Here is a 13,877-nt window from a genome sequence, read left to right on the forward strand (position 1 = left end):
TTTTAAACTCATAATTACGAGTTTTAAACTCATAATTACGAGTTTTAAACTCATAATTACGAGTTTTAAACTCATAATTACGAGTTTAAAACTCGTAATTTCGACTTTCTGTGGGGCTTTTATTTTTTTTTTCATGGCGGAAACGGGCTTCCATAAAAAAAACTGACTGCACAAGTTCCTAAGATCCATAAGCACTGCTGCAATTGTCCATTAGGAGGCGCTGCTCTCATACAGTTGAACAGACGATGTGGAGATCCTAACGTTCTCCTCTCTGCTGTGCCTTTCAATAAACATGCACCTGCAAATACAAAGGAGAGACAATTTAACCCTAACCCATTTGAGCATTTAGTAATACTATATAGTTCATTTTACTGTTTATACAGCAGTATACAGTAGTAGCCTATAAGACGTTTTTATGGCACTTTCACAAACAAAATCATGTTTGCTACCCTCGACTGGTATTTGTATATTCACAATTAAAGCTATTGAACAAAACCTTTCAACCTACTCTTCACAAATACATACACAAAAAACAGGGGACGTTAAAGATGAGAATCCCACAATGTGTATTTTAATGTGTTCACCTGCCCAGAGACTGCAGATGGAAAGTAGCAGCAGCTAAATCTGGTACAAATAATGTTTTCTTTTGTGAGATTAATGAATTTGTACATGGCCCCTGACAAATAAAGAAAAAAAAAATCTTGACAAGGCAGGATCATAACTTAATACTTAACAACAAACTAAACATTCAACATTTTATTCCCAACCTTAACTTCAATATGAGGAAAGAATTTCCTATTGGAGAAATAACCATATGGAATGGGAAAAACTGCTTTAGTGGTCTGAAGATATCTGTTTTGGACTGAGTAGCTGAACTGCAACTTTTTTGCTTCAGAGTGCAGCTCTACCTGGTGGTGCCTTCAGGGTCCAGTGGTGCATTTAGGGCCACTCCTTGTGCTGGCCCTTGCCCCTCCTCCTCCTCTCATTCTTCTCCTTCTGCAGCCTCTCCAGCTCAGCCTCATACATCATCTCCTGGATCAAATACTTCTCTCTCCTCATGCGGTCCCGCAGGTCTTTGGGCAGGTCTGGGATCAGGTATGCAATCAGGGTCTTTATGGCAAACACCATGTGCTGCAGACAGAAGACACGTGATCAGCTCATATGGGATACTGGGCAAGGTTGAAATATATGAAAATTGTTGAATTTATCAGTGGGGCAAGCTGGACACAGTTGGACACTTTTAATGACCCCCATGATCAGTTTTTTCCTTACGCAAATTAACTATTGTCATTTTTGTTTGAGGTGTAATATTTAACTTTTCCAGTGGAGGGTATGGCACGTGCTTGTCTTCACGAAGATGTCACTTGCCTACAATGTTCCAGAGTATGGAATTAAACTGTGGAGAGATATGTAGATGTTTAATGCCGAACATTCTAAGCAAAGAAGTCTTCTGTGTAATCCTTCAGTGGTCCAGGTATGATGCAGTCCGAGGTGGCACAATGTGTATCATGGTTTATTGAGACCAAATCGGATATGCAGACTCAACAAAACTACAGAACAAATTAATGCAGAGATCCACTATCAGTCCGTCAATTCGTGGATGGCACAATGGAGGCAGGGAAAGTGTTAGGTAGAAAGAAAAGTGGGCCACCAAGAACATCCGAGGAACATCTTTCTATGGGGCTATATTAAAGATATGGAGTGTCGAACAAAGATACAGGACATTACGGAACTAATGCAAAAGATAACAGATGCAATTGCATCCATTTATGATGCTACAGCGAACATGGCAAAAAATCAGTACCATCTTGATGTGCTTCGTGCGACTAATGGTGCCAATATAGAGGTGTATTCAATGATGTAAAAAAAAACTTTGGAAACCACTGACTACAATAGAACAAGTCTGATTAAGATATCTTATCGTAGGGACTTTTTCTTTGTCCCAAGCGTCAACATTTTGTTATTTTTCTGTTCTGTACATTAAGATTTAAGCTTAAAAGGGTTGAGTGAATAACAAATTATAGATACAAACTAACTATCAAACTGTTGCATTCTGCTATTTATGTATTACAGTATATGTTTTTTTTTTTAAATTACATTTATAATATTTTTTTGTTCTTAATCCTACTTTAGGGTTTTGTGTCAGTGGCATAAATTAGTTTCAATATTATCGTTTATCGTCTATATTTTCTTCATATATCATTGTTCATCCTTCTTCATTTGTTATTGTGATAAAACTATATGGGCTTCCTATAGACTTCTACCTGGGGTTGCTGGTCCTCTCCAATAGTTAGTGCACCATCTAAGAAGGCCAATTTGTTCTTCTTGGCCTCATTCCGTGTGAACTTGATGTTCAGATCCACAGCATTAATATGTCCAGTAAAATGTTCCAGATCTTAAATTTTGATTTTAGTCCAATTGTCATCCACATAACGATACCCATGTGTAGGTGGAGTACCTGGAAATAAGACCAGTGCATTTTGTTCAAATTGTTTCCTATATAAGTTAGCAATAACACTTGTATCCTCACGTCAGTGGTTGGGTAGGCAGTAAGGAGACTACTGCAGGACACTAAGCTAAAAGAGAGAACTAAACTATCACCTGACCAAATCTACCAATTGCTGGAAACTTGTTTAAATGCCATATATTTTCAGTACAGAGGAAACTTCTACAAGAAAATCCACAGCTGTGCCATGGGCTCACCAGTCTCTCCTATTGTTGATAACTTAAATATGGAAAAAGTTGAACAGGGTGCATTGGCGCAGTCTTCAGGCACTCCACCTACACATTGGTATCATTATGTGGATGACAACTGGACTAAAATCAAAATTCAAGATCTGGAACACTTTACTGCACGTACTAATGCTGTGGTGGTCTAAGTAGATCATGTGCAGCATAGTTCAAAATAATAGCATTTGGTAATAAATTGTCATACTGATAAGTGGTGATGAGAGATTTTCTGCAAAGCCAATAAAACAAACTGTACCAAATTAAATAGCATGCGTAGTCACTTCAAACATCTTTCAAAATAACAGCAGTCTCTGTCAGTATCCGTGTTTTAATGACCACCCAGAGACAAACTAGTGAACAAGATGTAGCACAACTGTCAGGTTTAGAGACAAGAAGACAAAACACACTGACAGCTCCCTCTGAAGGTTTTGAATTATGAAGTATCCTAGTGTCTAATGTCGTTTGTCTTTGTCTGAGTCAAACCACTGACCTCAAAAACAATGATGAATGCGAGTCGAGCAGCCAAAACGTGCCAGAACTGTAGAGTGTAGGAATACGGGTCAGTAGAGTCTGGGGGTTCTCTATAGTCCCTGTACCTGCACAGAGAAAGATTTGAAAGTGCATATGACAGGTTTTCATGTTTTTCTAATTAATACTAGGATTAGTGCAATAGTAAATGTGGTAAATATTTATCATAGCTTTACATCAGTTACGAGGCAGTTTGTGGAAAATTCAGGAAGTAGCAATGAGTTCTACGATAAAATACCTCTACGTATGTAACACTGAAAATTCCATCTAAAATACAGGGACAATGCATGCTCAAGGAACAAATTTTTTCTAGCAGTTTGACTTCATTTAACAAAATAAAGGTAAGACATAGTTGGCCTTTGTTTACAGTATGGTTACAGTTACCTCTACATATGCCATATCTGCTGCCTGTTTCCAACCAGGAAGTAAACAGCACCATATTAATTAATATATTAATGAATCGTCTAACCTGTTATATGCACTAAATAATATTGGTGCCTGTGTACTTAAATGTGTCAGCTCAAATAAACACTATTTGTAATGTATAATATATGGCGGGATTATGACGGATGACTTGCAGGTTTAAAAGGACAAAATGTGCTGATTATGCAAGAAGTATACAGCCAATATATCAAAAGATGTATTTAGATGTCTGCACTCGATGGGATATAGACCTATTGTATTAAGTGGACAGTTTCAATTTTTGTACTTTATTGAAAAAAAAAACTGTCAGGACTTTTATTCATGACTCAAGTAATAAACTTTGTAAAAAAAATATAGATATTTCTTGACTGTTTTGGCACTATCAATATCAACAAACAACAATATACAGTATCAACTATAGTAATAAGTGGGCGACAGTAGCTCAGTTGGTTGTTTCTCCATTGATCCGAAGGTTAGAGGTATGATTCCAGCTCCCACAAATGAATGCTGTCATTGTGTCCTTGGGAAAGACATCTAACTCACCTCGCCCCAAGTGTGTGCGTGCACCGGTGTTTGAATGTTTGTGTGAATGGGTGAGTGGAGGTGAGTAGGTAAATGTACACTACAAATATAGATATGATAACACAAACTTATAAGACTGATTAACCTGCAATACTCCACAGCTTCTCCAAACAGCTCTGACCCATTTGTTTTGGGATGTGATCTCCCCTCAAAGTCTGCCACTCGAAAAACTGACAGACTGGCGTTCACGTATCCCATCATGCAACTGCAGGCACAGAGGTAGGATTGTGATAATACAGCCGATTGATAAAAACTACACCAAAGAGAAAAATACAAGTTCGGCTTACCCCTCTCCGGCCCGGCCCTGTCCTGCACACGGTCCGTACTTGTAGGCGTAAACCAGACGAGGGATGAAGTCTGATGTTACAGCGATGACAAAGGCATTGGTGATTACTGCTAATATCCCAATACCCTCCAGGATGCCATACCAGATCCCTGTAACAAGCGATTAACGTAATTTGTCAAGGCTATTATTTAATGTCAGAATCATAGGAAATAATAAATAGTCTACCAATGTGCTTATACGCATTTCTGGCTATAGTATACATTGTTTGAAGTCTGCTCTGCTGCCCCGTATGATGTCATGAAGCAGTAGTTTTCAAGTTAAATGATCCCAATGAAGGTGAATGGTGATTAAAAGCACAGTGGAGCACTTCCTGTATTGCCACATGACATCAGAAGGTGTGTTTGAGAGAAGAACTCAGCCTAAAACGTCTGAATGAAACAAAATAAAACTAGAGGGATGTTTTTGATGAGGAAACATTATAAGACAGATCAGAAAATAGAGTAATATGGACCCATGACGATGGTAACTGATACAGCATTATTCCTCTACTGGAACCGATTGCAGTCTCAGGTAGGTACTGAGTCTATTGAAAAGAAGTCCTAGGAACTGAAATAGATTCTGGCAATACTAAAGATCACTATATTCATCATTTATTTTTTGTGATTTATCTTTATGTCAGTTTACTCAAAACAAATGCTTGCGGTCAGTTTATATAATTGGTAATTGCAGAGACTTGCCTATGTCTTTGGCTTGTGAGGGCAGAGGTCGTCTCCACTGTGTCACAAACTTATAGGCGTCCAGGCGGATCTCGATGATGTTGTTTAGTAAAGCCAAAAGAGGAGCCAAAGGAAATGCTGCCACGAAGATGGTGGTGAACCCGAACTGCAGAACTGAAACATGGAGTAATATTAATTAATAAAAAAATATTAATCAATAAATGAAATGTTTATAGCATGAAATTTCTTCAAATTGAATGGGCACAACCTTAATTAAATAAATTACTTCAATAAATATGCTATTTTTTTTTCTTTTTTTACTGTGCACACTTGATACCATATCTCAAAGTTCAAGTCCAAGCTAAAAACTGTTCTTTATTTGTGGACATATGACACCTAAAAGTGTTTATAGTTAATGCTATTTTGTTTTATTTTGTATTTGTTTATTTATTTCCTTTTAAATGTTTCAAAATCATCTTTTCAAGACATCGTTAACCTGTCTGATTCTATTTTAGCCAAACATATACTGGGTAACTGATAATAGACACATAACTCAAAAAATTGAAAATACACAGGTATCCACTGGCCACAGGTAACAGACGTCTTGTTATCTGCACCAAAATGTAATGCATAACGTGCATGTAAATCCTCCAGATTCAGCTAAAGCTAATGTTAATCACTCTTACATAACATGGACTCCAAACATCCCCAAATGAAAAATGTTTTTGACCAGATTAAAGCTGATCTCATCCATCAAATATCACTTTAAATCCTAATGCCAGCAGAAAAGACGGACTGAAAGCCTAGACTGGACATACTCATCTCTAAGTATTCATCAAACAGTCCATATTCATTCATAGGCTGCAGGTTGAAATCCCGCTCCCACTGAGGAAAAGCAGACTTTGCACTTGGACCATGGTCTTTCCTAAGTCTGCGGCGAGTCCACCAGTTCTGCAGAATTCTAAAAAAACACATAAATTACATTAAAATGCTGCTGCTTATTGAACATAAATATGGATGTTGTAGGTTTGATGACATGTAAAGATGGTGAGTTCTATTTACTGCTTTATTACTTTATATTTTTCTGCACAATACTTGAGACAAATTTGAAGTAACTGATAAATGAAATGTGTGTTTATTTTCCATTTTATCAATTGAGAAGACAAATGACAAAATACTGGAAAATGTTTAGTCAGCCTGAAAAAGTAAAAGATATGTCTTAGCAGTTACTCAGTATTTGAGTGAACCATTTTCACCAAACAAATGTTCTTCTACTTTAGTACTATTAATTAGAAGATTTTTTTTAAATGACATAAATAGTGATAGTGTAATGACTTACGGAGAGCCCAATTCAATGACATTGTTCCAGGTTTGTTTGAGGACCATGATGATGCCCATCTGCAGACACAGGTCAATGAGGCAGCCGCTGGGATGGCACTGCAGGGTAATAATATACTATTAACTTGTTCCGTAGAAATTAATCTGAGAAAATTATACCTTTTGATGACAAAAGGTATAATCAGTCAGTCAGTCTTTAATCAGTCAGCCCCAGGGCAGCTACAGATAAAGAAGCTTACCACCACCGGGTCTAGAATGAATGAATAATGCATGAAATTGTGGAAATTGTAAAGCAACTTTGAGCATCTGGGAAAGCACAATATATGACTAATGCATTATTATATTATTACATCTCCAAAGCTCGAAATGCTTCCACCTTGTGATGTCACGAAGCAGTATTTTTCAAGTTAACAGCTCCCTTTTATCTTTGGTTAAGATTAGCTAGGGCTGAACTAATCCATATGGTGTTTGGAGTTGGTCAGGGCTCCTTTGCTTATAGCTGAACATAATAATATAAAACAATATATGGTTGCATTTTTAAGAGCAGTTCCACCTTAGACCCTTATGTCCACCCGCACAGAGACCTGCACTTGCATTTTGTAAGTTGATATAGCTCTTTCCTGATTGCTTTTGCAATGAGAATAGCTATCTAATGTAAAAATCCCTGAAAAGTTAAAACATAGTGAAAATTTGACATCTGATTGTTCTTAGATTATTGCAGAGGTAGATGCTTTCCATTAATATTTCTTGGGTGATCTGCCAAATCCAGTCATCAATAATTCTAAATATTACAAGATAAGCATGTTTGTGAAAGGAACTGCTGCAAGACTTTGTTGATGATGTAACTTGGCTTTAATTTATAACGGCAGCAAGACACAATATTTGAGAAAGTTGAAATTTAAAATGAATGAGCTTTAGCATTAACCAAGAGTAGCCAATCACAAGATTTTAGTCAGTCACATTTTTTAATTAGATGAAACTTTTTTTTGCACCAAACTCAGCATCAGCTTCATACAATATCATTATCTCAACTCATAGTGAAGCCAGCTCAAGTCTTCATTTAGCTCAGTGGAGTATGTAACAGCTCCATAAGTGCCACTGGCAGATACAGTACTGCAGAGGAGGGGCATAAGGACACTCTGCAGTAACACTGAGGTTCCATTTAAAACACTGGAGTCTAATGCAGTGGGTATATTTTAACAGGACATTACCTCTTCCAGTTTCCAGCGGTTGATAAGGCGGAGATAGGCACCAGGTCTCCCTGTGAACCTGTACAATGATAAAAAATACATATATAAAAAGTAATACATGACATTTTACTTTGTGGAAAAAGGTACTTCGCCAAACATGGTTACAGTTACACTCAATTACAAGTAGATACATGTCTGTGTAATCCCTCAGTCGTCTAGGTCTGATCCATAGTAAAAGCCGAAGTTAAATCTATCAACTAGACAAAACATCCAGTTGTATATATCTAACTGAAAGTTAGATATAAAGGTTGAATAGGGGCCATTAAGACTGAAACTGGAGACAATACCTGTTTACAGTTTCCGTGTAGGTAGCTTCTTCCTTCAGTTAGATATAAGGCAGTATCCACCAGCAAACCGACCAGAACTGAAGAAGTGGCTTGGATGAGCAGCAAAACGTCTTCACTCTCACAACATTTTGTCCAGCTGATAGGTTTAACTTTGGCTTTTACTAAGTAGATACATGTTTAAAGATGAATGATTGCTCTAAAAATATCCTAAATTCTAGCAGCATAAATACTGCTTATTTGTTCATTTACACCTCTGTATAGAATATGTATATATCTTATAATTGTTGATAATGCAAAAAAAGACAGAAAGATCAGGTCTCTCAGAAAAAAAACAAAAAACAAAACAAGATTACAGCAGTCATTTATTAAATATATTCTAAAATGTCTAATTTTTGAATCAGCATCACACTTTTTATTAAGAGAATTTTAGGCCTATAATGCATTATTCCTAGGTTAGTACTTGTTTAGAATTATTTTAGTTCAGTAAAATGGCCCTATGACTGACCGTCCAAGAAAGAAGGCGATGTAGAAGGTGGAGGAGTTGAGGTTGACAAACTGAAAGAGGAACATCTTCAGAGTGAAGCTGTTCTCCCACTCAGACTCTGTCCTAGGCTGCTCTGTGGAAACAAGCACAGGGGACCAACATGAGAATACAGGCACCTTCTAATAGGGGTGGGCGATATGGCAAATAACTTTTCTGTTGGCTTTAAGAGATTAATAAAGACATCTGCTTCTTCTGAAATTTCACACCTCATTGTGATTGGTTGACTCCAGCTGTCACTCACACAGAACCTTACTTAGAGTCCAAAAGATAGCTGAGGTGGATGGGGAAAAAGGTGCTCCATTAAATAGAGAAATCATAGGGAATCAAAATATAACAATGTGACTAAAATAGTACCGGTAGATCTGCACATGGACAATTTGATTTTTATCTCCATATCGCCCAGTCCTGTCTAATGTATGTAAATATATAGTTACCAATGCAGTTCAAATTGCTGTAGTATAAAAAATACACAAGACAACCTTTTTAACTGTTTTACCTGCATTCTAAATAATGACAAAAACAAACTTTTTTTTTTTTACAGACTTACCGAGGTTTGTGAGAAGGAGTGCCACCTTTTCATAGAGCTGTAAACAATGGATAAATGTTATATTTGCAGATATAGAATAACAAAGGCATTAGAGCAGTATTTGTGTTAAACGTACCACATTGAGGAGCATGATCACGCAGAAGTTGATGCAGACTGCAGTTCCTGTAGTGGCCACCTGAGAGTTGTTCCTAATGAGAGCCCAACCGAACGCCGCAAACGTGCTAACAGTGATCACACGGTAAATCACTATACCGAATACAGCCGCTATCACGACCAAGATCTATAAAACACAAAATGGGTTAGCAGCAGATTATTAGACAACCATCTTTTTATAAACCTTATAAAATATTTTAAACTTAAGCAACTAATGTCATGTTATAAAACACAATATACCACCTGTGTATCTCTCTACAGCTGTCACCAATGTTCCTTAGTTGGATCATTTGTGATATTTTATACATGCAAATATGGGGATGGATGATACAGACAACAATAAAAGATCTTGATTTTTTAAATGTATTATCTCGATGTGCCTGTAAATGTCTTGGTTGAGGTCCAATGTAAATGGACCATAAAATTAGACACAGTGCAGAAGCATACCCCTACATGACACATTACATGGCAACATTTTATTCATAATATTAATTGGTTCTTGTGCAGCCTTTTTAAAATGTTTTTTATTATAGACTATATACTTAATATTTGGATTGTGCATATCTCCAAAACAATAATTCCCTTCACAGCAATTATCAATCAATATATCTCCTCTACACACACGCACTTCTAGGTGCAATGTACATATGAACTTTCCATCTTAACATTTATTTAACTTAAAGTCTCACCATGAAGAAGATACCAGAAGCTGACACCACGAGGCGGCTGTACTTATCGGTGAAGGCCTGGTATGGCTCCGGTTTGCCTGAAATCGGGTTCATCCTCTCCTTCTTCGAGTATTTTGCCTCAAACTGGGGGCGGATTTCCTCCTGAAAATATATTTTTTATATATTATAAATATATATCGGTAATAATATTACAATGAATAATATATCTGTTATTTTCTCCAGTTTAGGTTAGTTTTGATAATGCTACAGTAATGTCAAAACTCTTCAAAACTTATATTACAAAAGCATTCTTTCATCCTATCTATTGATAGGATGCATAATTTACAAATATGCAAGTACATTTGATCACATATTGTTGCATTATCACATCTTAATTGTTTTTAAAAAATATTTAAAAACGTATTACTGATAAAATGATTAGATTTTCACTTTTTTTGAATTATGTATTTCTATATTTCTGCAGTGCGACAAAGTATGAAAGTTTGATTCCCTCTTGTCCCAGTCACAGTCAGCGGCCTCACAGAGCCACAAAATGACTGACACGTTGAGAATGAGACTCGACACATAAAAACATTGCACACAGCATGACTCCCTCACTGCAGTATACTGTAGTTTGGACAATAGATTCTAGGGTCCATTGTCAAATAGGGACATTCATTAACTGGCTTTATATATGTTCTTACTTTTTCAAATTTAATTATCTATTAACTGAGTGCATTGTATTGTTTACCTCCTCTTCCTCCCAGTCCACCAGGTCCCAGTCATAGGCCAGCACTGCTCTACGTCTTTTCCAGAACTCAAGAAAAACTGTGGCTGCAAAAAAAAGTAAAAAATATAGAAGACTAGAAGTATACTGTTGTGGTATTTAGTTAACTCATAAAACCATTGTGCATTTTAGTGAGATAAAATGTCTTATTATGAAATAAAATGTATTCTTATAGATTGATATTCTTTAGTGATGATATAATAAAGTTCATGCCCTCTTGCACAATGTTACTGTAACAGCAGGAACCCTTTTAATGAGAAGATTTGAATGGATTCTCTGGAGCAAGTCAACCTGAAAGTTTTCACTTTTGCTCAAAATATAGATGACAAATAGTGCAGGTCCTTTTAAAATCTACATAGACTTTAACATTTCCTATATTTAAAATGTATTGTATTTTAATATATTAAGGCTTTCAAAATCCTTTCTAGGATGGATCAGTTTCTGTTTGCAGCCAGTACCTGCACAAACAAAAATGACATTCTATGTCGTGTGCCGTATGCTTTTTTATGGGTCTAATGGTTAAATGAACTCTACAACTAAAAGTGAGTATTTGCAGAGGTGACAGTCCCTCCCAGGACAGGAGGAGGTATTTGAGACCAAAGTCCCAAACACTCTCACCTACTAACTATATCTGCATTCTTGTTCACAGCATGATAGAGAGAAACAGAGAGACAAAGAGACCGATGGAGAGAGAAAAATAGATAGATAGAGCTACAGAGAGAGACAGACAGAGGCTGACTTTTCCCTGTTGAGTGAACGCACTAATGAATCAATCGGAGGAGATATTCTGCACAAGTTGACCAATTTTTCTCTTTGGAAAACAACTAATGATTTTGTCAAAGGTACTGTCTTGTCTTGTCAAACTCAATCAATATGTTTAGATTCCTCGTCATTATTTGAAGAATGTCGCTCTACAATCCTATGTGCTATGACAGATCCATTGTTTGGTTTTATTAGACGGTAAAGAATTCATGAATGAGTACTACTAAAAAACAGGCCTATCAAAAACACACTGATAATTTGTGAATGAATAATATATACACATATAATACATTGAAATACTGCCTTTTTACACTATTATTAATGGTTTACTGTCTCAGATTGGTTGGACTTTGGACACTATTTTAACCTGCCAACACAGTGTCCTAAGAGCACCTTGTCTTAACTATTATTGGACGGGTCTGGAAATATATGACTAGTGGTGCATTATTCTAAAAAATGAATGGATAAGTTGGTAAGGGTTTTGATAGTATGCATCTTCAGGGGTGAGTGAATGTTTTTCATGTTTTTCATGTTTTTATTTAGTACATTTACATTTGCTATTACTTAAAGGTCCACTATGTAACTGTTTTGGTTTAGAGTGCACCATGTGCTTGTAGATGTTAAAATACTCAGTTTCATTTTTGTTACATGAGACAGTGACATTGTGTTCTGACAAATTTTAACCTGCAAGAATGAACTTAAGGCTGAAATGTCTTTTGTAGGTTTGAGGACCAATGGGATTACTGGTGAACCACACAGAGACTTTGGACCCAGCTGAACCCAGCACCCACTGGGAGTCTACCTTACAGCTGTCTGCAGCCGGTCTGTTCAAATACTGCCATTTGTGATTTATTAAAATTTCATTTTATACACCTTTACTTAGGTCTGCTCGAGTAAAAAATATTCGCAAAAATTTGAATCATAATTATTTGGCTTATAATTTAAATCACACTTATTTCAAATGATTAGTCTATACTGTCATAAATATCCTGTAGAAAAATGAAATGAAGTGTATTTTTGATCACAACATTTCAATAACTGAATATCATAATAAATGAAATCATAATTTTAAATATGATTCATTGCACAGCCCTACTTTTACTACCGTAGCCTGGCTTTACTGATTTGTTTTATCAAAAGAACAGTTAGCAAGATTAAGAAAGATCAGAACAAGCAGTGTATCCTGCCACAACTTTGATAAATTTTAAGCTTATCTCCTCTTAAAATTACACTCTGTAACAATCATCATAAGAAGTGCTTGAGTAATAGTGCAAAGAGTCATCCTTCCTTCCAGCTTCTCAGTCTCCTAATAGGACTAATGTGCATTCAGCTTTTATATGTCTCATACCCAGGAATTCAAAGTGAAAGAAGAAAAAGCTGCAGTAATTAGGTCAGGTTTGCCATCAAAGGTTTTCAAACTGATGCACACACTAACAAAAATGTTGCCTGGAAAAATATGTGTGATGGTGTTTGGAGAGTCCATAGCCACATATTAGGAGTCATTTTTTGCCAGTATGCCTCTGGGCAACTTTCACAAAAAATTTATCTAGCTCACCACCAGACAAAGAATCAGAAATAAATTTAAATTGAGTATAAAAAGAGTCTACAACTAGCAACCACAGAATACCACTTACATAGAAAGTCCAAAAGATTTGTATGTTGGCCAGCCACTCCGAGGCCATTGTGAATCATATAGAGTAAACAACACAAAATCAGCATTATTTAAACAACTTCAATGGTTCAAAGTACTGTCTCTTCCTACTAAAACAACCCACAATCCTCTCCTATATTCTGCACTTCAATATAGACTACAAAACCCGTGTTACTAAGCTAAACCCTGATGTTTACACTTGATCTGTCTTTGTTCTCAGCGGTGGACACTGTTGTGGTGCTGGGAGTGTTGACCTTTGCCCTCCAGCTGTGTTTGGTGCTGTACTTCCTGTTCAGATGTTGGAGACTGGACAACAAAGTAAAAGAGGCTCTCAAACCATCCCAATACAAGCTGCAGAACAATGGTAAATATGTGTGGATTATATGCCTTATTGGAGAGGCATGTTGTTTTCAATCAAATGTGCTGGCACATCTCATCTAACCTTTACAATGGAAAGTGAAAGACACAGTTCTGCCTATATGTTATGTTTAATTCTTAAAACATGAAATAGGTCACAACCTTAGGCCAAAGTTTTCAATTTGATTTATTGCCAAAAAGGGCAGGGTTTAACAAAATTGCTGAGTTAACCAACAGTGAGTTAGAAAATTGGTCACTGGTGAGTAAC

The 13,877-nt window shown here is 36.5% G+C and overlaps 1 protein-coding gene across 1 annotated transcript in view; it reads right to left on the reverse strand.

The window, feature by feature from the left end:
* Nucleotides 1-254: 254 nt before the first annotated feature.
* The window catches only part of LOC117391481 (anoctamin-4-like), a 35,169-nt gene continuing 21,546 nt past the window's right edge, over nucleotides 255-13,877 (reverse strand). Inside the window, exons 16-29 of the mRNA XM_055231738.1 lie at nucleotides 10,804-10,886; nucleotides 10,074-10,214; nucleotides 9,347-9,511; nucleotides 9,232-9,268; nucleotides 8,646-8,757; nucleotides 7,815-7,872; nucleotides 6,605-6,702; nucleotides 6,084-6,226; nucleotides 5,287-5,439; nucleotides 4,551-4,698; nucleotides 4,349-4,468; nucleotides 3,221-3,326; nucleotides 909-1,131; nucleotides 255-298 (exon numbers count right to left, since the gene is read on the reverse strand). Of these exons, the coding sequence (XP_055087713.1) occupies nucleotides 940-1,131; nucleotides 3,221-3,326; nucleotides 4,349-4,468; nucleotides 4,551-4,698; nucleotides 5,287-5,439; nucleotides 6,084-6,226; nucleotides 6,605-6,702; nucleotides 7,815-7,872; nucleotides 8,646-8,757; nucleotides 9,232-9,268; nucleotides 9,347-9,511; nucleotides 10,074-10,214; nucleotides 10,804-10,886 (1,556 nt within the window). The 3' untranslated portion in view covers nucleotides 255-298; nucleotides 909-939. The remainder of the gene's footprint in view (nucleotides 299-908; nucleotides 1,132-3,220; nucleotides 3,327-4,348; nucleotides 4,469-4,550; nucleotides 4,699-5,286; nucleotides 5,440-6,083; nucleotides 6,227-6,604; nucleotides 6,703-7,814; nucleotides 7,873-8,645; nucleotides 8,758-9,231; nucleotides 9,269-9,346; nucleotides 9,512-10,073; nucleotides 10,215-10,803; nucleotides 10,887-13,877) is intronic.

This window comes from Periophthalmus magnuspinnatus, chromosome 23 (genome assembly GCF_009829125.3).
Source record: "Periophthalmus magnuspinnatus isolate fPerMag1 chromosome 23, fPerMag1.2.pri, whole genome shotgun sequence".
NCBI lineage: Eukaryota > Metazoa > Chordata > Actinopteri > Gobiiformes > Gobiidae > Periophthalmus > Periophthalmus magnuspinnatus.